The 23265-nt window shown below is 47.1% G+C and overlaps 1 protein-coding gene across 15 annotated transcripts in view; it reads left to right on the top strand.

Annotated features, from left to right (window-relative positions):
* POU2F1 (POU class 2 homeobox 1) overlaps nt 1-23265 on the top strand; it is a 187189-nt gene that overhangs the window by 161282 nt on the left and 2642 nt on the right. For 11 of the 15 annotated variants that reach the window (XM_032317600.1, XM_032317603.1, XM_032317592.1 and 8 more), the window contains 3 exons: nt 8226-8568; nt 9196-9284; nt 12399-13020. In XM_032317600.1, coding sequence (XP_032173491.1) covers nt 8226-8568; nt 9196-9284; nt 12399-12712 — 746 coding nt within the window. In that variant the 3' untranslated portion in view covers nt 12713-13020. Of the gene's footprint in view, nt 1-8225; nt 8573-9195; nt 9285-9540; nt 9946-12398; nt 13155-23265 lie in introns of those variants that run through there. The other 4 variants (XM_032317601.1, XM_032317602.1, XM_032317604.1 and 1 more) reach the window with 4 other exon arrangements.

Below are 23265 nucleotides of genomic sequence, written 5' to 3'. Positions count from 1 at the left end.
TATGCAGTTTGGGCAAGAAGACCGCAGAAGTGATGTTGAGTCTTGCTTGGTGCCTGGTGTGGACGCACGTGCTTTTGATCAGTCCCACTCCGGGTGGCACCGACTTTGACGGTCTGATGAAGGTGGTTTCTGTCAGGGTTTTCCATCATGTCGTTACTGTTTGACTCTTTACAGCAGTAAATGGGGAATTTCTTCACACCTTTGCCCACTAGTGTCCATTGATAATTTTTGCATGGATCTCTTACTGTGATTCTCAAGTAATTGTTATTTCTTCTACATTCATTAGTTGCTTTTGAACCGTAAGGATACATTTTTCCTTTTCCCTTATTTATCTGTCTGTATCAGTATGGACTCAGACGTTCTTTCCGTATTCAGTAGGTTAGAATCCTACTATTACTTTTTATTTTAGTGTTCAAACTCTTTTTCATTTTTCCAGTGGGAGCCCCTTGGCGGTAGCTCCTGTGCTTTTTCGACATGTCCCTCATTCTTTGCTTTCTTAATTCTTTGGCACAAGATGTTCAGCCTCATCCTGAAGGTTCTCTGCGCCAGGCCTGGAATCAGCCATTTCTTCAAGGATCCCTAGTTCTTTTTAGTGAGGGAAGGTATGCAGATGCCAGGATCTAGATGCGTCATTGATGCTGTGCTGTCATTGCTGCTAGGGCATCTCAATAGAAATAGGTACACGTGTGCATATGCGTGCCTTCGTATGTGTGCTTAGACCGACACATGTAAATTCATTTTTATACATAGATCCATACATAGCTGTGTGCACTTTAGCTTCTTTTATTCAGATCCATGAGTTCATACTGAGAGCTCCAGTTCCAGCCCAGCACCCTAGAGTTTACTCCTTTCTGTCCGTTTTCCAAGTTAACTGCCTTCACGGTGAGGGAGCAGCCTGGCTCCCACAGTAAGAGGAGTATCGTGACCGGATTGCTGGGTCCTGTAGTGAAAACAGAGTGGTTTCAGAATGGCCAGTCCACGCCTCTAAACGGAGAGCCCCCTGAGTCGAGTTCCCTGGTTGTTTAGGGTCCTTGCCTTTAGCCTGAAGGCACGTGATCCAGAGACTGTGTAGCTGTTTGGGTTGGTTATTTCTCTGTCCTCTTCAGTGTAGCTACATTATTCATGTGAAATTCCAATATTGATACTCAATATTGGTGTTCTTCCTCTCGTCCTTGTGGGGGTTTTGTAAGTATATGAGCTAATAGCATATCATGAAACATAGGTTTCAAAAGTCAGGACTATACAGAAAGTTCTCTTCAGAATAAAGTCATTCCCTTCTATTGTAATTCTCTTTCTCTGACAACTCTGAGCTTGGAATCTCCTCAGGGCTCTGCTGACGTGAGTAATTCTCACTGCTGGACTCCAGTTGGTTTCCCTACCACCAAATTTCAACCTCTTTCTCATTTGCGAGTCTATCAAAATCTCAAGTCCTCTGATATCTGTCCCCAGAACTCTTACTTCCTTTTTTCTTCACCATCATTTGAAATAGGATTTTAGAAATGAAGAGCAAAGAACCATATCCTCAGTTTACCATCTTCTAAGAGAAATCTAGTCTTATTGACACAGTCGCTTTTATTTTCCCAGTATTTAGCATAGTGCTTGGCACGTGACCGCTCTCTGGTGAGCTTTCCTAGAAGAGATAGAGTAATGCTCGTGGGTGTACTACTCCAGAAAGACATGTGCGGATGTGTCTCAAAGACGAAAATTCGACAGCCTTCAGTAATCTCAACTAAACATGCTCTGCCCCAATTTTCTTCCCAAAACGTTGTTCCATAATGAATCCTAGGCAACCCCATACCCATTAGCAGTCCTTCCCCATTGACTCCTCACCCTAGTCCTGGCTGGTCTGCTTTGTCTCCACGGATATGCTCGTTAAGGACATTTCATACAAGTAGAATAATGTATTATTTGGTGTGTGTTTGGCTTCTTCTGTTTAGTATATAACATTTTCCAAGGTTTATCGTCTTACAGAATACCAGTACTTCATTCCTTTCTTCTGGTTTTGTGATATTTAAGTGTGTGGATATAACAGATTTTGTTTATCATTTATCAATTGATGGACATTTGAGTTGCTTTCTGTTTTGGGCCATTTTGAACATTGCTGCTGTGAGCATGTGTATGTAGGTTTTTGTGTGGACATGTTTTCAGTTCTCTTGGGTATATATTTAGGAATGGAATTGGTGCTTTATGTGGCATACTGGAGTATTATGAACAACTTTATGCCCAAAAAATTAAGGCAATTTAGATGAAATGGATAAATTCTGAGAAAGACACAGATTATCCAAACTCATTAAAAAAAAAAAGAAAACTTAAATAAACTTAAAGCAAGCAAAGTAAATGAATCATTAATGTAAAGGCTTTCCAAAAAGAAAAGTTTAGGCCCAGATGGCTTTAGCAATGAATTCTGTCAGATATTTAAAGAAGAAATAAAGTTAATCTTCAGCTCTCTCTTCCAGAAGACAGGAAGGACAGCTCATTGTATGAAGCCAATATTACCTTGTTACTAAAGCCAGACAGAGATTTCACACACACAGAGAAAGTATAGGCCCATATCCCTTATGAAAATATACCAAAAAACACTCAGCAGATTTTAGCAAACCAAATCCATTAATGTGAAGAAAAGATTATTCATCACCACCAAGAGGGCCTAATCCCGGGAATGTAAGGTTGGTTTAATAATAACTGAACATCAGATAATGTACTACACCACGGCAGCAAAAGAAAGGACCAGAACCACAGTATCATCTCAGCAGATACAGGAAAAGCACTTGACAAAATCCAACACCCATTCATAATAAAAACCTGGAATAAAGGAGAACTTCCTCACCAGATAAAGAATAAAGAGTATCTATTAAAAACCTACCGCTAACAGCATACTTCATGGTGAAAGACTGAATGCTTTCCCCATAAAACTAGGAACAAAGTGAGCTCTTGTCGACGAATTAACATTGTACTAGGAAGTTAGAGCCAGTTTCACAAAGGGGGAAAATGAAAAACATCCAGTTTGAAAGAGGAAAAGTTAAACTCTGTTTGCATTATTCTGTATATATAAAAGTCCCAAGGAGTCCACATACCAAAAAAACTATTAGGATGAATAAATGAATTTCATGTTGTTGCAGGATACAAGATCAACATGTAAGAGTCCATTGCATTTGTACATGGTATCAGTGAGCGTGTACGAAAATAAAACTACAAAAATAATTTTATTCACAATAGCTTCAAAAAGAATAAAATACTTGGGAATAAATCTAACAAAAGAAGTGTAAGACTTATACAGTGAAAACTGCAGTTTGCTGAGAGAAATTAAAGAATGTCTAAATAATGGAGATATTCCATGTTCGTGGTTTAGAAGACTCAATATTTTTAAGATGACAGTATTCTCTGAATTGATCTATAGATTCAGTACAATTATAGTAAAAATTCTAGCAATTTTCTTGCAGTAATTATGATAAACTCATCCTAAATATATATGGAAGGGACCCAGAATAGCCAAAACAATTTTGAAAAAGAATGAAGTTGGAGGACTTAAATATCCTGATTTCAGAGCATGGTGTAAAGCTATGTCATGAAAACAGTATGTGGCCAGCGTGAAGACAGACAATAGATTAATGGAACAGAATTGAGAGTCCAGAAACAAACCTTTAAATTTAGGCTCTGCTGACTTTTGACAGAGGTACTGAGGCAATTCAGTAGCAAAAAGATACTCTTCCCTATATAGTTCTGAGAAACCGGATGTCTGTATTCAGGAAGATGAATTCAGGTCCTTTCCTGATACCATGCATGGAAATTAAGAAGCCGAAGGGATCAAAGGCCTAAATTTAAGAAATAAAATTTTTAGAAAACAGGAGAAAATCTTCATGACCTCGGGTTAGGCAAAGAGTTTGTAGATACAACACCAAACACAATCCATAGAAGAAAAAAAATGATAAATTGGAATTTATCAAAAGCAGAATCTTGTACTTCAGGAAACATTTTAAGCAAATGAAAAGACACCCACAGCCTTGGAGAAAACATTGTAAATCATGTATCTGATAAAGGAACTGTGTCTAGAGCATGTAAATAACTTACGGTTAAGTAGTAAAAATATAAACAACCTCATTTTTAAAAAGGGAAAAATTCTAATATATATATAATGCCAAAGAACATATGGAAATGACTAACAAGCACCTTAAAAAGATGCTCAGCCTTGTAACTCATTAGAGAATTGCAAATTAAAACCATAGATAAAATTTCATACTCACTGTATAATTGCTGTCATCAAAAAGACCAAAAATAATAATTGCTGGCCAGGAACCGTCCTGCATCGCTGGGGTAGTGTGAAGTGTGATGTAGCCATTTTGGAAAACACTTGGGTGGTGTCTTTAAAAGTTAAATGTAAACTTACCATTTGGCCTGGTAAGTCCGCAAGAGAAATGAAAGCATGGCCACGCAAAAACCTTGGTACAGATGAGCCTAGCAGCGTTCTTCGTAATAACCAAATACGGGGAACGAGGCAGTGCCCGTCAGCTGGTGAAGCCCTCAACACGGTGTGGTCTGCCCATGCGCTGGAGTACTTTCCAGCCAGGAAAAGGAGGTACTGATTTGCACTACAACATGGATGAACCTTGAAAACAGTGTGCTGACAAAAGCCAGATGAAAATGATCACAAATCATACAAGTCCATTTCTGTCAAGTGTCCTGAAAAGGTAAATCTGTAGAGAAAAGCAGATGAGGAGGAGGGCCGTGGGCGGAGAGGGGTGTGACTGCGGAGAGCCACAGGCGATCTGGTCATAAACCCGGTGCAGTGGGTGGTAATTGTACAACTTTGTAAATATATGAGAAACCATTGACTCTTACATTTAAATTATATCTCAAAAATGTACTTTCTAAAAAAACAAAGATGAGGCAGGAAGTGAGAGGATGTGCCTAACACTATATATCCTTGCACGGAACTTCCCACTAACCCTCTAGGTGGGTGATGGCATCTTATTTTGTTGTTGAGGACATTGAAGCTGAGCAAACATCAGTTCTCTGGTCAAAGTAGCCCAAGTAACTGTGTTGCCAAGAATATAAGGTCATAAAATGTTGATTAAAATGTGATTCACTAGGGCACCTGGGCCACTCAGTCAGTTGGGTGTCTGCCTTCAGCTCAGGTCATGATCCCAACATCCTGGGATCAAGATCCACGCTGGGCTTCCTACTCAGAGGGGGGTTTGCTTCTCTCTCTCTGCCTGCCACTCCCCCTGCTTGTACACTCACTCTCTCAAATAAATCAATCTTCAAAATAAAATGAAATCCAATTAAAAAAATAAAATGTGATTCACTAGGTAGGAGAATTTATTTGAAAATTACAAGTGCTCACATGACATTCTTTTTTTTTTTTTTTAATTTTTTTTTTTTTTTTTTTTTTTTTTTTTTTTTTTTATTTTACAGAGAGAGATCACAAGTAGTCAGAGAGGCAGGCAGAGAGAGAGAGAGAGATAGGGAAGCAGGCTCCCTGCTGAGCAGAGAGCCCGATGCGGGACTCGATCCCAGAACCCTGAGATCATGACCTGAGCCGAAGGCAGCGGCTTAACCCACTGAGCCACCCAGGCGCCCACATGACATTCTTTTTTTAAAGATTTTACTATTTACTTGACAGATCACAGGTAGGCAGAGAGGCAGGCAGAGAGAGAGGGGGAAGCAGGCTCCCCACTGAGTAGAGAGCCTGATTTGGGGGCGATCCCAGGACCCTGAGATCATGACCTGAGCTGAAGGCAGAGGCTTTAACCCACTGAGCCACCCAGGCGCCCCTCACATGACATATTGTTATTGAAAACACCTGGAATGTGGTTCAAGGATGACAACCAGAAAAAAACACCAGGGAGTGGTTTCTGGAGTCATCTTCTAGCCCAGGTTAACTTCACTGCTGAGAATGACCGGGACCTTCTTTGTATACATAGGGGATTTAAAGAGAGTGATGCTGAATGGTCTGTCTGAAAGCAGTGGAAATGGAGAGTGGGGGGGGGGGGGGATCCTATTTTAAGTTTTTAACCTCAAGATAAGAAATCTTATGGAAATTACAGTTTCAGCACTTGGAAAGGGAAGTAGTACCCATAGATAAGGGTAGATCAGGGTAAATAAGGTGAGAAAATAATCAAGAAAAGATTGAAAGTACATTGAAATTTCCTAGTAATACAAAGATAAATGAGAAAAGACATTTGCCTTTCTAGATAGAACAGGGGCAGTTCTTCCAGGTGTCAAAAGTGGAAGAGTGTGAACCTGCCCAACGTAGGACCCAGCACAACATCAGGGGCTCAGAGGGAGAGAGTGATCAGGTAGATTTAGAACTGAAACGGTAACGGAGCCTGATTAATGATACAGGTGTAGCTGTATTTAGTGAAAACAGCAATAAAGAGGCAATTTTATCTATTTTTGAGAAGGGGAAAAGAGGAATACATGGTCCCTTTTTGATAAGCAATAAGAAAGAGGTGTTTATGGGATTCACTGAGACCACGTAACACTTCTGCGCAGCAGAGTGGGGGCCGGAAGAGCAGACTCAGTACTGAAACAGATGTCTGATTTCTTCCCAGCTCCTTGCCGTGTGAAAGAAACACTGCCTTAGAGCTAAAATGAGGAGAGTCGAATTCTGGATGTTCTTAGTATAGACCAGAAGGCTCAAAAATAGGTTTTAGGAGGACAGAACTGAATTTTTTAAGAGAGAGTCTTTCTTCTTTAGCTTAGTGATAGATTTTATCACCAAAAAAGTTATCTTTTACATAAGGTATTTGTTTCAATGTATTTATGGGTTTGAAATATTTATTTTGATTGGTCTAGTTCTTCTATAATGTATCAAGTCTTTTATACCTCACAGAAATACTACGCTGAAAATTTATAGGCGCTTTTTGTCTTCTTGAGCTCTCTGTCCTGAGAAAATACCTCTGGGGTTCTGCTTTATACATATATATGGTTGGGGAGACCCTAGAACATTGTGAGCGTCAGTGAATTAGGTTCCAGCTGGTGTAGGCAGCCCGCGTTTGTGATTATGTGGCATTTACTGAGAACTGACAGAGAGGGCCTCTTCTCTAGTGCCTTCTGTAAATAGCATCAGAATTACAGCTCACTGGGGACGGCTGGCATCTGCTTTATGGAAGGTTTTCTATCCTATGACTGCCTTATGAGTCATTTCTGCTTTGGGCAGAGAGACTGTATTCTTTTCGTCACACTTGCCTCTGTGACTCCACAGGCCTAACTTCTAGACATATTTTAGACCTCTGTTGGCCAGCGTGGCAGGCATTAGCCACCTGTGGTTTTTAAGCACATATAATGGGGCTAGTTCTAATTGAGATGTGCTATTACATATAAATCACACACTATTTTCAAAGACTTAATATAAAAAATAATTTTTGAGACTGATTTAATGTTAAAATGATAATATTGTGGAAATAGTTTAACCTATTCCTTTTTAATATTTTCAGTAGGACCACTAGAAAATTTTAAATTACATAATTATTTAAGTTTCTGTTGGACAACATTGATCTCGAACATTAAGTAATTCCAGTGAATGTGTTTTAGTTTCCAGCACTATATTTATAATGTCCGTTAGTTGTTTGTATACAAATGTTTGTTCTCTTTACAACAAAAAGAAGTTTGGGCATCTTGATTCTTTTTGTAATGATCTCTCAAATAACAGTTTCCTCGAGCTTCATTTTTCATTCTTTTATGGGATTCATCATACCCTTGCGTGTTACTGTCTCCAGGAGTGGGAACATGTTTCCGACAGGCTGCGGGAGAGCTGATCTCAGTGCAGAGCAGCTCCGTGAAACTCGGGCGCCGAGAAGGCCTCTGGGCGCGGCCGCAGCTGTTCCCCGCTGTTCGCAGGTGTTGTTGACCCTGAACTTCAGAGGAACACCCAAGTTTTAGTTCTCGCCTTCGCTGTTTTGTTCTGATTTTTCTAGAGAGGCCACTGCAGTTTCTGATGGAACCCGCTTCTCAGGGGCCGGGGCTCTCGCGTCTTTCCCCCCAGACCGGCCCCGCCCCGCCGGCTGGTTCCTGATTTCCCACCTGGGCGGCCGCGTCGCTCTTGCCTCTAAAGGAGGATCGCGGTTTGGGTTCTCATGTCGGTTTCCACAGAACCGCGACGGGTGGCAGGGACACCCCCGCGAGAGGCCACCGGGCGGCCGGTGACCGGTCACCGCGGGGTCGGGACGCGGCCGGGCGCAGGCCTGGGCGCCGCGGAGGCTCACGCTGTCTGCCCCCGCCCGCAGGCAGCACGGACAGCGCGCCCAGCAGCACCGCCACCGTCATCTCCACGGCGCCGCCCTCCGCCGCCGCCGCCGCCTCCCCCGCGCTGAGCCCCTCCCCGTCGGCCTCGGCCTCCGCCTCCGAGGCGTCCAGCGCCAGCGAGACCAGCACGACCCAGACCACCTCCACGTTGTCCTCGCCCCTCGGGACCAGCCAGGTGATGGTGACCGCGTCCGGGCTGCAGACGGCGGCCGCCGCCGCCCTCCAGGGGGCCGCCCCGCTCCCGGCCAACGCCAGCCTCGCCGCCATGGCCGCGGCCGCCGGCCTCAGCCCGGGCCTCATGGCGCCCTCGCAGTTCGCAGCTGGGTAAGCAGCGCCCGCCTCGGGCGCGTCCCGCAGCCGCTGGGGGCCCTCCCTGCGGTCGCTCTTGGGGAGACGCCACCCCCCCAGGGCCCCCCGACTCTCCTTAAAGCCGTGGGCGGGGGGCGGGGTGGGAGGCGCAGGGGCGGGGCGGGGGGCGGCCGCGCCGGGGCTTCCTCGCGAGGACGAGGACGGGGATGCGACCCGCCGCGCGCGCTGTGGGGCCGGGAGGGGGCCCCGGACTGTGGCGCGAGCGCTGCCCGCCGCCGCCGGCCGCTTCGCAGACCCACACGACCGAGCAACGAGACCCCGGTTTACTGTCAAGCGTGGAAGGGTCGCTTGAAATACGGTCCTTTCTCTGGCACTTTTGTGTTTTGTTCTGGAAAAGGGGAGAGACGGTCCTTGAAAGACGAGTCACCAGAACCGCGGGTTGTAGGTCCGGGGGACTTCATGTCCTTATTTGGCTGCGTGCCGGGAGCAGCCGGAAAGCACGAGGCAAGCCCTGGTCCCGCACGGAGGGTGACAGAGACGTCCTTGACCTCCGAGCCCCGGTTCCCTTGCCCTTGTCCTCCGGCGGGAGCTCAGCCCGGCAGCCGCGCCGTGTAACGAGTGGCCCCTCTTTTGGCCTTGCAGAGGTGCCTTACTCAGCCTCAACCCAGGGACCCTGGGCGGCGCCCTCAGCCCGGCCCTCATGAGCAACAGCACACTGGCGACCATTCAAGGTCAGTGGACCGCCCCCCTCGCGGCGCTCTTTCGCGCGCTTTCTTGTTAACCCGGGGGGGGGGGGGTCTGCTGTGCTCGAGCGAAGGTGGCGGGAGGGCTGGGTTGGTGATGCCCATGAACGCCACGACCAAGAAAACGTCCTCGTAGAAAAGCTTCTTCCCGCACGCGGTATAGGGATCGTGTGTAAGAACCGGAGTGTGCTTAGTTGGGAGTGTCTAAGAAACGAGGACTCCGTGCTGCTGTTTGTCTCCGTAGGTGAGCAGCCGTGGAGGCAGAATTCCCCCCTGACAGACTGACCTAAGTAGACACCCAGGACCCATCCCAGGCAGACTTGGCCCAGAGACAGTCTCCAGTCCCCGCCGCGCCCCTAAGAGCGGCTGTAGGAGAAGGTCCCGGAATGAGTTAACTTTGAAGCCCGTTCTGCGGACTCCGGGCGCACTTGCCGTTGTTAGGTTCCGCCCTTCGCCCGTCCCCGTCAGCACAGCACGCGCAGGCCCTTGGACGGTCTCCTGTCGAGGCCCGCGGGTCGCCTTCGGCCTCCGCGTGCTGTCCAGGCGGGAGCCGCTCCTTCCAGACGGGAAGGGTTTCGCTTATTTGGCTTCGGAGCTTTGTGTCTGAAGATGCTGTTAGGTGATTCAGGAGGACAACCGGAGACATCAGTGTTTTGTACTTAAATGAGAGTTCTGGGGCCAAACAGAAGCTGTTAGCCAACCTCAAGTCCGACCAGTGTTTCCCGAATGGTGTCTGCAGTCTGCGGTAGCGAGTGGGAGGGACGGACACATCTAAGACGTGACCTCGGTCACTTTCTAGGGTTCCTAGACCCAGTTCCAGCCACCGTGCCCTCCCCACCCCCAGCGGCGAGCAGCTGTCGCATACCAGCAAGGTGTCGGAGAGTTCAAGTGGACTCCGATACCGTCTCCCTAGAGGCAGCGCCCGACATCCCGGCTTGGGGTCCAGCCCTTCAGACCGCGGTCGCAGGCCCCGGCGCTTCCCGGGGCCTTCTGACCAGTCACAGATCCAAGGGCCGCGCAGTCTCCTCCTTAGGCTGCGGCTCGTGCTCCGCTCGCAGAGCTCAGGGAAGCCGTTGCTTATGCTCAGCGGCTTGTGAAAGGGCACGAGGAAGGGCCAGGTCCGCAGCCAGAGTGGGAAGGCGCGGCAGGTGGGGTGCCAACCCGAGGACTCTGTCCAGGGGAAGCCTGGGGCCTGGCTCAGTGGCGGGTAGAAGTTTCCTGGTTCTCCCAGAGAGGAAGCTCTCCAAAAAAGACCCAAAGCTGTCCTCTTGGGTTTTAACAGAGGCTTCATGACCGTCATGATCGACGAAGTCCCTGGCCCTTGGCGGAGTCAGGCCCCGTCCCCTCTCCCATCCCGCGAGGCTGGGGGTGGGACTGCAAGTTCCGACCCTCTGGTCACGTCGTTTGTCTTGGGGCAGCCAGTCCCTGCCCTTGGGTGGGGTCTAAAAGCCACCATCCCTGATACTAAGACACCCATTCCACCTTTCTGGCTCTGAAGCGTTCTCAGGAGCTGTGGATGTCGACTCGATCTACCTAAGAATTACTAATTTGGTCACTCAGGTGACTGAATGACCAAATCCGTATTTCTTATTAATCGTTACGTGACAATTGGCTTACGTTATATTGGGTTTCTCATTGACTAAATCGTATGTAAAATTGATGGTTAGGGCTGTAAACTTTTTGATATGAGGATTTCTTTCTGGCATAAGATTTGTGATAAATTACTTTTCCTCTTGCATGAGGGTGTACCTCTGGGCTCTAGTGATGCCACAAAGGCAAATGCCTTCTGCAGGGCCCAGCTGAGATTAGAACGAGTACTTTCTGGGAAGCTCTGCAACTGTTCGATGACTAGAAGCCTAGAACCTCAGAAAACGTCAGGCTACGCCAAGTCTTGTTAATCTTGCTCTTTGTTGTTTTGTTGTTGTTGTTTTTTCTTGTTTTTTTTGTTTTGTTTTGTTTTAAAGATTTTATTTATTTGACAGACAGAGATCACAAGTAGGCAGAGAGGCAGACAGAGAGGGGGAGGAGGCAGGCTCCCTGCCTAGCAGAGAGCCCGATGGGGGGCTCAATCCCAGGACCCTGAGACCATGACCTGAGCCAAAGGCAGAGGCTTAACCCACTGAGCCACCCAGGTGCCCCTAATCTTGCTTTTTGTATGCCATGTCCAGAGTCAGAGACTTTCCCTTCAGTCCCCCTAGCTTGCTTTATGTATTGTTAGAAATGAACCAGATTTTTAGTGCCATTAGAAAACCCCTCAGATCTTCACGTGCAAATGTGGTTATATGGGTGGGAGGGCCATGGCGGGTTGTCAGATCGAAGAAGAAGGGATTAAATGAGAGTGCCCAATTATTTAGAAGTCCGGTGATACCTTCTGTGGGGACAGAAGTGACAGCATCGTAGAGAGATTCTCCCTCATGAGAGCAAGTCCTAACCTCAGTGAGCCCCTTAGGCCACCCCCGTCTGTGCTGTCCTCACCCCTCCCTCTCTGCGTCCTCCTCCTCCTCCGTAGGAGTCCTGGGAGTCCGATGTGATGCCTCAGCAAGGGCAGCACTAGCCGCACCTTACACTTTATTTGGTTATAGATAATGATTTTAGCACTAAAGTCATTTGGAAAGATGGTTTTCATCTTTTTTTTTTTTTTTAAGTGCTCAGATTTATGAATAATGCCATTTGGCTAAAAGCAAATTATATCTTAATGCCCCAGTCACTGTACCTAGTTTGCCTTTTGAATCAAAGTGTAAAATCAGCACTCTTCATTAAAGATGAAATTATCAGACTTAATATTAATACTCCTCGGAGGGCGAGGTCCTCTAGGAAGTTGAGGCCCCGAGACGGCCTGGCAGCTCGGCTTTGCTCGTTCCTGGCCCCCCCACCTGTGCTGCTTGCGCCCATTCGTTCAAATACAGCAGTTCAGGCTCTTCCAGAATTACAGATGCGCTTCAGCTGGTGGCAGGAGAGCGCTGGGATTAAGATAGAAAGTCAGTTAAGGGTTGCCCCTTTCCACCGAGGTTGTGGGAAGACTACACTAGATGAGCCACTTGGCTTCTCCAGAATGGTTTTAACGTTCTCCTTTCTGCCTGTTTGTCGGGGTTTTGTCTGTAGCTCTTGCCTCTGGTGGCTCCCTTCCAATAACGTCACTGGATGCCACTGGGAACCTGGTCTTTGCCAATGCAGGCGGAGCCCCCAACATCGTGACTGCCCCCCTGTTCCTGAACCCTCAGAACCTCTCTCTGCTCACCAGCAACCCCGTGAGCTTGGTCTCTGCTGCCGCAGCCTCCGCAGGGAACTCTGGACCTGTAGCCAGCCTTCACGCCACCTCCACCTCCACCGAGTCCATCCAGAACTCTCTCTTCACAGTGGCCTCCGCCAGCGGGGCCGCCGCCGCCACCACCACCACCGCCTCCAAGGCACAGTGAGCCGGCTGGGCTGCACGGGGCTGCCACCAGCCTTGTCCACTTGCGGCACGATGGGCTGCCGGCCAGGCTGAGACTGAAAAATGTGATTGGCTTCCTCTTGCCATGTTTCCGCAGCAAGGGAGAGAAGGGAGAGGAGGAGAAAAACGCATACCAGAAAAAAAGGATGGAGAAAGGACAACATTTGCCTAATTTTGTAATAAAACACTGTCTTTTCAGGATTGCTTCATGGATTGGAGAACTTTCTAACCAAAAAGTTAAAAAAAAAAAAAAAAAAAGCAGAAACAAAAAATCAAAAACAAACAAAAAAAGAAGTGAAAGGACTACTTATCATTTCCAGCAGTCATGATGACAAGTTAAGGTGGGTTACCAATTCCAATATAGGAAGGGGATTTGTTTGTCTAAATTTCTTTTTTTCTTAAAAAAAAAAATCATTTTTATGGGTCTGTTGTACAGGCCATTAAGTCATAACAAGGTGTTTATAATCGTATCAATTGTGTTGGGGGTTCCTTTCTTAACTGGTACAATTTAGGCAGGCCTGTATTACTGTATCTCTATTATTATTGTTGTTGTTATTGTTTTTTATATATATATATATAGTTTGGACATGTTTATCTCTTGCTCCTGGATCCTATTTCAGTGAGCTCCCACACTGTGGGGAGGGTGGGTTTGGGGGTAAGGGAGACTTACGTTCTTAACTGCGGGGAATGTTCTTGCTGGTTTCCTTATCCTTGATGACTCTTACAGAGGTGCTAGAAAATTATTTTCTTTTGCCACTTATGCAAGAGGCTTGGTGCAGAAGCTGAAGGCAGTGTGTGCAAACACGCCCACTCCACACACGCCCCCTCCCCCCCGTCAGGTGGTGCCTTCGGAGCACTTTTGTGTAGGAAGGAATTCCTGCTGAACTGTAGCTCTCACTCACCCCAGATCACTGAATGACCCTGAGGCCCAGGTCCTGCGGCGCACGGGTGCTGCTTCCGCGACTTCCCGTGGGGACGGCCGTGCGCGGCAGGGCAGGATCTGGGCCCAAAGCGCAAAGACTACTGCAGACCCCTGACTGGGCGGTTCTCCTGATTTCTTATCTCCTGAAAAATGCTCCTACTGTTGGTGTGTTGGTTTGTGTGTTTCCATTTCGTGGAAGCTTTTCATCCAAACTTCCTTTCACTGACTTGGCAAAGAGGGACTGATTGACTGAGATTGGGAAACTGCCCTTCTTTTGTTTTCCGAAGGAAGCCACTAGACGGCTGCCATCAGCTCTGTGTTCCCAAAGAGGAGTGATGGGAGGAGTCTGAGGCTCCCCCCTTGCCCCCTGGCCGCAGACCTCTCTTTCCCTGGCCGGCGCATGCATGCCTCTGAGCCGTGTCTCTCCTTGCTTCCCCGGCTGCAGAGCGCACCGCTGGCTGGGCACGGGGTCTTGAGAACCTTCGAAGGCCTCTGAGCAGGAACTTTGCACACACCTCAAGTGTCTCCTTGGTTTGCTAGTGATGCCCCAGCTATGCTCCAGCTAGGCAGGTCACAAGGGCAGCACACGTCTGGCTCTACGACGGAGAAGGGGATTAGCTTCTGGAATTGTTGGCAGGGAGTTCTAGACTATGTAAACGAGCCCGTGGAAAGGAGGAGTTGATGGAAGTCGATGCAGAGGAATGAGGGTAGCTTGGACATTCAGTTCCCCTTCCTGTCCGCATGCTGTGAGGACGGTATCTGTACCCGAACGGTTCGCGGAAGACCGGATCGCTGCGCTGGGGCTCGTCTGAGCTCCCCTTCGTGTTGGAGGTCACGGTTCCCGCGTGCTGTCCGTGGGTGCTCGCTTATGTCTCCAGTGGCCTGAGACTGCACTTGCACCCCTGCTTTCGAGCTGGGGTCTCAGAGAGGGTGTACAGGTCATCTGCGTTCTGAGTGTTCCGCTTGTGTCCCCGAGGGAGCTTGGGGTCTGTGTATCTGTCTCTTTGCGGCATCGGGAAAGGTGGTGACAGGGACACGGTGTGTGTGTTTCTTCGTGGTCGTCCAGGTGGGAGACAGGCACCTTAACAGTAAAAGGCCGGAAACATTTGTAGTCCCTTTGTTAGTCTTTCTTTTGTTGCTTCTGTCTTCCTGTTTTATTTCAGAGTATTTAATTATCAACCTAAATTTCCTCTTCTCACCGTTCACCTTCCCTAAAATCCCTCCCAAATCCGCAAACTGCAAGCAGGGAAACTAACAAATGTCCATCCACCTTTTTAATGTGTGGTGTGTGTTGTTTTGTCTTTTATGTTGTTGTTGTTTTTAACTAAGCTTGAACCAAAGTCAATTTTTAGCAAGCTGCTGTACTAATGGACTAGTTTATAACGTGCATTTCAGACACATTGAGGAGATAGATGCTACTGACAATTTCTTTTCTCATTTGTCTTTATTAATTTTATATAAAAGTTGCTGCTTGTTTTAATCATTTATGTTGGTAAATCGTAATACCCTCTGGGCAGACATTAACTTGATTTTAACTAGTTTATTTAGTTCGGTGTGTAAATAGAAGGGCAGTGTCAGTTACTAGTTTCTCTCCTCTCCATCTTGCTATTTCTCTGATGTAGTTACGTTTACTCTTTTATCCTGACTTGACATCTCTGACTTTAGTCTGTGCAAATGGTTTAGGGCTCTCAGTGAGACTGTGGCTGCCCATTGGAGCGATCCCTCCCCGGGGGGTGGTAAGTTAGGAGGATGGGCTCAGGGAGGGAAATGCTGATGCCCACCGTCCCAGATTAGAGGCTCCAGCGTTAATTTCCCAAAATGGCTACCAAAGGAAGTGTGGAGTCCTCGGGGACTCACGCCCAGTGGGTGAAAAGGAAGGGCAAGGAAAGGCTGTGCTTGCTTGTTTTCCTGTGTGGTTCAAAAGATGCCCCCTCTCCCAGGTACGATTCGCCAACGGATTGCAATGGATTTCAATATTCTAAAAGATATTAAGCTTTAAATGTCAGTACAACGGCCTTCCATTCCCTGCCCTGTGTGTGTGTTCTCCGGCCATCCTGGGATAGGGGGATTCTGCCTTTCGGTGTGTGCAGATCACTTTTTGAGTATAAACCTTAAACCAGCGTAAAAATCTGTGTTTAAAAGAAATAAATCCTTAGACAAAGGTAACTTTAAAAAATTTTCTCATTTTTTTCCTTAAAGACAGGTTGTAAAATGAAAGGCATATCTGCACATGTACACGTGGAACACTAACACTTTGTTGACAGGTGTTTAGCTTAACATCGCCTCCCCATCAGCACCCCTAGACAGGCTCCTGATCGTACTGTTTCACGACCCAAACTTTAGTCCTTTTTTACTTTATATTTCTTTACCATCTCAAGAAATGCTTTTTGCTTTGAATGACTCTCCGAAGCGAAGGTACTCAGACTTGACTTTTAACCCCCTTTTATGGGACAGTCTAGAAATTAAGGGGGCCCTTTGATGAAAAAGAGGTGTTTGGTAGTTTCTGCGTTTCTCAGCAGATGGGCCAGATAGGTCATCATTAACTCATTGTACATTCTAATTTTATCCCCCCTAATGATTATGCAAATTTTATTTCATTCCTGAATTTGGTGAATACATATTAAACCAAAGACTAATTCTGAATGCATTTATGGTGATACTATATTTGCCCATGGTAATGGGCCCTCCCTAAGGAGTGGTGAATGTAACTGAATCCTTCTTATCACAAGCAGGCAGTTTGGACATGAACTTTATACCCTGTATGAATCTGAAGGACAGAGCAGAAAGACCTAGAAAAGGGCTTTTCATAGGAACAATATTATTGTTCCTACTTTAATAAGTTGAGTGCTATATTAGTTTAAATGTTTCTGAAATTATATAGACAGCTTTTTAGAATTAAAAAAATGTTCATCTCCATTACCTGATGCAGTACACACTTCCATTTATTTGATAAGAACGACCAATACCATCCCAATTTACTCAACTTACTACTCAAGAAATGGAACCAAAGTAATCCAATTTTGATTTTGTGTAGGACCATACCGATCTGTACTTCATGGTGGCATTATTAGAAATTAAGTTTTTTTAAGGGAAAATAAGGTTAGAATTAAAAGATTTTTAGTGAGATTATCATGCTGTTTTGTTCTACATAGTTCATCCATTCTTGGGGGAAAAAAGCACAATTATACCTCTTTTTTATATTATTTTGTCCTGTTCTCCCTCATGTAAATGGGAAGGTGGGGGAACCCTAGTCTATATTACCCAGAAGCACAGACATTGCTTGATGCAATATTTAAGGTCAGCCCAATCTTTAACATTAAATTTCCTATTTAAATCGCAGGGAAAGCGGGATACATTTGCAAATACAGGAAATCACTGCAGATGTTTAAAGTTCTAAATCCTGATGGTAAACAGAATTAGTGTGTAACAAACACCTGGCTCACAGAAGAAACTCTGTGTAGCTCATAGTCTAAAGTTGTTCCCATCCCTTGTCATCGTCACAAAACTTTCTTCGGGGGGTTGGGGGGGGGGACAAAACCCCTTGAGAGGAAGAAAAGGGAGAAGTGCTGGTGCGGAGAAGTCTACGGGCGCCGTAGACTACTGGTGACAGGCGGTGACGTGACAGGGAGGCGCGCCCACCTGGCCTCCTGCTGGCCGCACCCCTGGGGCTCAGACCCCTTAGGGGCACCCCGCAGGTCAGTCTGCAGCTTGAGAACCCTCAGTTAAAGAAGAGCCTCAACAACTTAGTATGAGACGCTGGCCACATTTTCATTAAAGCAGCATTTAAATGGATGACTTTAAAGCTTTATTTATTCCTCAAACCATGATTATTGGAACTGAAAATGTTGAGAGACCAGCAGTGCTAACGGAGAAAATGACTAAAGTCCTGAAATTTAAAGTTAGTTACTCAAATGCGCAAGAACAGATGGATGACTCTGCTCAGAACCGCAGCGCGTGCGTGTGTGTGTGCGCGCGCGCACAGAGGCCTGTCGTGTGCGACATTGTTCGTGTCGTCACAGCCCTGGCCATTCTGATGTCATTTTCTGGCTTAAAACATTTTGACGACAATGCTATAAAATGGTAAATCTTTCTTAGCATTTACCTTCATTTCTGAGAAGGAAAAGGAATCTTTTGCCGTCGTTTAAGGACAGGAAGGGCCGCCGGGAGGCAGGCTCGCACGGTGGCTGACGCAGCACGGATGTGCGCTTGGACGGGCCTAGGGGGACTAGACTGCTCCGGCCATGGAGAGCTGATTCTAATCCTGTTCTGCCTCATTCTTTTCTTGATCCAAAGAGATGAAACGGGACACCCCTGAGATTTCCCGTAGGATCTTTGAAGGATTTCATGAGGAGGGCAGAGAATGTGTTTTCTCCTCAGATTTGTCCCATTTACAGCCAGATTTGCGTGCGGTTCGGGAGCGGGTGCTGTCTTCCGCCGGTCCGTGTCCATGCAGCTCGGAGTTCCTTGTTCTGGCTCTTCGCCCTACTCGCAGGCTTCCCTCCCAGCAGCAGCTTGAGCGGATCTTACTCTGATTCTGTGGCCCGGAGCCCCTTTCCCTCGTCCCTCTCTCCCTTTCCTTTCCGAGTGGTGATACCTTAATCTGCGAGGGTGATGCTGGAGGGTAACAGCTAGCTTCTGGCACCTTCATAAAATACCTCAGTGTAGCTTAGCGTTGTTGCAGACCTGGTTTTAATCTAAAAACCAAATAAATAAAAAAGAAGAAAACTTTATAAATAGTGGAAATAATTCTAGCTGTAGCATTTAGTTGAACTGATGTTATTATGATCGATAAACATGATCGATGCTGTATGTATTTGGGTCCTGTTTATAGGTTACAGTTTATAGGGTTAGGGAGGGTTGGGTGGGGAGAGGAGAAGTTGGTTATGTTAGAAGGAAAATGTTTCTCATGAGTGTTTGTTTTTCCTTACACCTGTCTTGCCAAAGGAAACTTAATTACCCCTGTGATGGGTTTGGGATTCCCTGGCCTCGCCCTGGTCAGCCCCGCGCTGCCGTGTGCCGTGGTGGCAGGCAGGTCACACGTGGGTTGTCCTGGAGGTTCAGGGTCCTCTAAGACATTGAAATTCCTTCCTATGGTCGCCCTTGCCCTTGCCCCCCAGACCCTGCCATCCTCGCCTAAGGATTCATTACCTCTCTCTGTAGCAAGAGCTTAGGCGAAAGATGCATGCGCGGCCGTCTGGGGCTGTGGTGAGAAGGGAGGCAGAGCTGGGCGGCGCCGTATGACTGGGAGAGGAGAGATGAGGGCGGGGACATTCTAATCGAGGACAGTTAAAGTAAAACAGGTTCTTTTTGTCACCCTCTGTCATGCTATTGAATGTTGTGCTGGTAGCCCAACATTTTAAAACTCGACTTCCTCTTTCCCTGCCCAAGGCTAATTCTGTCTAGACCAAAAATGCAAACAGAAGTAAAACCAGACCAAGCAGATGGAGGCCAGCTTGCTTGCCTCACACGTGCGACTTGAGGCGTGACCTTTGGGGACCCGCAGGTCAGTGAGGTTGAGGAGGATGCTGTTCTCGGTGCACATGTGAATGAGAAATGATGCTGGTTTGGGAGAAAGTGAAGAGCCCTTTCTGTCCAGACAGGCCGTCTTGGCTCTCCACGTTCAGATACAGACTACAGCTCCGAAAAGGTTATTTTTAAATAAACCATCCCTCTCACAGAACTTGAGTGGGATTTGGTTTGGACACCAAAGACACTGCTATGTCGCTGTTTATTCTTAGGTTTTCAAAACCAGCAGAGAATAGGAATCAAAGGCTGACGTTTGGAAGAAGTTGCACCTGTGACTCCTTCCTGTCCCTCTCGCCTCTGTTCTCTCCTCCCTGACCCCCTTTCTGAAGGAAGTCTTGTTGCTTATCCTGGCTTTGGAAAAGAGACTGCTTTCACTTCACTCCGTGCGCTCTGTGAGGATGGGGAGTCGCGCAGCGTAGCCGTGATGGTCTTACAATTGCTGGCAAACTGGGGGGGAGGGCGAAAGATGGAGGTAGAAATTTTTTTATTTCCCTTTTTCTAACACTTATAAATAGAACCAGTACAGCCTGTTTGAATTCAGCTGATACCAAGGTGTGCTATCTCTGTTCTGTCACTTGTAAGGGATAAGCATTTTCAAGAGCAGGATTACATGGAGAATCAAAAGACTTTCCTTTACTCTCCCAGGGAGCTGTATGCCTCCAAAATGGTTTTATACATGGTTCTAGAGAGTTTTATATATGAGTTCTAGAGAGTTCCAAAGTTCGCTGTCTTGGTGTACTCTTGATGGGACATTTCTTCCTCTCTTAATATTCTGTCCAGAAATGATCAGGTTGCAGAACTTCATGAAAGCTTTACTAATACTCCGGTGGTTCTGCCATTATATGAAAGTGGTATTAATCTTGTGTGACTTTTCAAAGCGCTAGGTAGGTTTGTAAGTAGGTGATCGGGATATTGAGGCAAGAGCACGCCACGCAGACATTAAGGAAACCAAGGTGCGCGTGACGGAGCGCCACTCTGAGCCGGGAAGTGAACCTCCCCCGGCTGGGGAGGGAAGGCGTCCCCGCATCTGCCTGCGGCTCTGTTGCTTGGCACCACCTTCTGGTTCAAACCCAGGACACTGTCAAAACGTTCAGACCCCAAAAGTAATTTACCGTAAAAAAAAAAAAATACTGAGGTCTGCTGCAAAGTTCCCCTGTGTTTTCTTTGTTGACTTGTTCATCCTTGTTTTAAGTTGGCCACGAGCTTACAAAAGCAGCTTTTAAGGCTTCTTTCCTAACCCAGCAGCAGCACTGAGCTCTCACATTAGATCCCGAAGTCTGCAGGCAGACAGCCGGAGAGCGTGCTGTGTGCGCACAGGAGACATCCAGACGCTTCTTGCAAGTTGGAATCTCCTTGGAATGAAACAGTGAGAAAGGACAGAGCCCAGGAGAGCAGAGACGATGCTCCTGCCGAGCCCTCCCGGGGTCTCCAGGTCTGACAGTACAGCAGGAAAGGAAGTGCACTTTCAGAGGCTGACGTGTAGGCGGTTCTGTCAGGAAAGGCTGTGGTCGTAGGCACGTGGGGGTGCCACGTCTCTGGCTCCAGTGATGCCCAGGTCTGCAGAAGGCTCGGACCTTCCTAAGAGCGGAGCGGACTGATGCCCGCCTGCGTGTGATGAAAACCGCAAACCCTGGGGGTGGGGGGTGGGGCGGGCAGGGGCCGCGGGGAGGAAGGAGCAAGACTTGGCAGTCCTACGACATGGGTTCTCCGCGACATCTGTGGGGCGGTGTCCCTGAGACAAAGGGAGAGGCCAGGCTTCCTCCAGCCTCTCACCTCGGCCTCGGGGAGCAGATGTGCGCGTTACTCAGACGCGGGGAGGGCGGGCGCCCTCTGCAAGGGAACGGACGTCCCGGACCCGTCCTCTGCGGTAGTAGCAAAGGCTAGGTGAGTGAGTCGGGGGCTTCTGCCCACCCAGTCCGCGAGCTGTCGTATACCTCATTTCTAACTCATGGTTGAGTAACTTGCTTTAACTTTCGCTAAACCCTTCAGAGTTGCCAAGTCCGCCCTCCCTCCTCTAAGTAACGTTGAACTCTGGCCTATAGCATCACGGGACCTGCAGCCTAGGGTGGGACCTCCTCGAGCCTCTGAATGTCGCTGCTGAAAAGCTACTGCAAACCGAGGGCAAATTGCAATCTTCTATTTCCTTTTGTTGCAAGGGGTCTTCACAGGTCTCTTAACATCTCCTTTCCCCGCCACCCTGCGTGCGGGGGGGCTGGCCCGCTCTCCACGCCCCGCCCCTCCTGTGTCAGATGTCCCTGGTGGGGTGGAGGCCATCCCCTTCCTCCCTGAGGCCTCAGGGTTCTGCTTATTTTCAGGACTTTGGGTGGAAGGGAAAAGACACCAAAGGCTCCTTTAAGCTGACTGCTGCATACACATTTCACTTTTTTTCCTTTGACATGACCAAAAAAAAAAAAAAAAACTCCAAATATTTAAGTTTTTATTGTTATTAATATTATTATTTGACAATCTTGTATCCAGTGGGCTCTCTAGAAGCCGCATCCCCAGCCCTTTCACCTTTTCTTTGAATGTAGTTCCCAACCTTCGATTCCCACCCCCCAACGTCGAAAGAAAGCTTTGCCAGGTCTGAATACTGCTGCTATAAGCCAGGGGAGGGTGGTTTCTTTGTTTTGTTTTGTTTTTTAAATTTCCAGCCAAAACCAAAGATTCCTTAATGATTGTATAAACTCAAAACAAACAAAAAAACCAAAGAAAAGGGAAGTCTTCAGCATCAATCCAGTCTGTGGTGTCCTGGTGTCCAGAGGAGTGGGGGTGGGGGGGGGCCTTTGACCCCCAACCCGGGAAAGCAGGGGGCTCTTCCATGTTTTGGGGTTCGCGGAGGTGGCACCCTCAGTGGCTTCGGCTCTGACCAACTTGTGAATGTGCCATGGAACCAACTGGCATTTCAGATTTACCAAAACAGTAGACAAAATGCCATCACTGTACTGAGGTGACCCCTGAGGACAGCAAACTAGAATCCCGCGGGGGCTGAGCACAGCGGCCTGGCCGCGGGACACCCAGAGTAGAGGGACGCTGAAGACACTGGTGCAGGACTGGCTGCTCTGCCGGGTGCTCCGACCTCCGGGGTCATGACAGTGAGTACAGCCAAGGCGCCCTTCAGAGCCTTAGCTCTCTTCCTTTACTGTGGCCGCTGGGAAGGGGCTGCCCTGTTTGCGAGAAGACACGCAGAACGATTCCCAAGCTCTCCATTTCTCCTTGCCGTGGTTGGTTTCCTTTGGCAGCACCGCTGTGCGACTATGCATCGTAGCTCACGACCTCTGTGCTAGGTAGATGCCTGTGACTTTTTAACTTGGGGGGGTGGGGGGCTTGCAAATGAAGGAACTTTTTACATGGATCTTTTTAATCTCAGTTGATTGGGGGAGGGGGGTATTTGGTTCTAGGGTCATACAAGCTCTATCCCAAAGCAAAATCCAAATGTTAATAATATTAGCCTGATGCAGATACCAAAGATGATTTCTTTCCTGCAGAACCTTAGACTTGTGTATTAAGTACGATTACCCAGCACTTGCATTAGTCTAACCTCAGTAATTCCAAAGCTTAGATGTATATTTTGGTATATTTCTGGGATATTAAAAAAAAAAAATGTCGTTTAACTTGTTTGTTTCAGTGTAATGCTCTTAAAGTCATAGCATGAAAATAACTGAACTGTCTATTCTTAGTAGTTTGAAATAATAGTATTTTTGTATGTTTTGGGTGTGTCTATGTATGTATTAACATAACAGTTTTCACTGCCTAGGTGTTCATAATAAAAAAAGAAAATGAAAAAGTTCTGAGTGTACATAATATTCATAATAAACTTCCACCAGGTTCAATTTGGATTGCATATTTGCTGATTACTGTTCCCAACTGGGATTTTGTTTTGTTTTAAAGAGACAGTGATCGTGTTTTCCTAAAGATGTTTTCTCGTCTTTACATCTTTACTCCCCTCCTCACCTTTTTCTTTTCTTCCTTTTTTTTTCTTTTTTAAATATTGATTCAGGGGTGTTTTTCCACTGTTGTCAAGGGAGAGTCATGAGGCGTACTAGCCCCTTGGTCTCCCGAAACTTTTTGTTTTACGTACTTAAATTTAA

The sequence above is a fragment of the Mustela erminea genome, chromosome 17 (genome assembly GCF_009829155.1).
Source record: "Mustela erminea isolate mMusErm1 chromosome 17, mMusErm1.Pri, whole genome shotgun sequence".
Classification (NCBI taxonomy): domain Eukaryota; kingdom Metazoa; phylum Chordata; class Mammalia; order Carnivora; family Mustelidae; genus Mustela; species Mustela erminea.
Note: the sequence above shows the minus strand (reverse complement) of the source record. Positions and strands in the feature narration are given on the sequence as shown.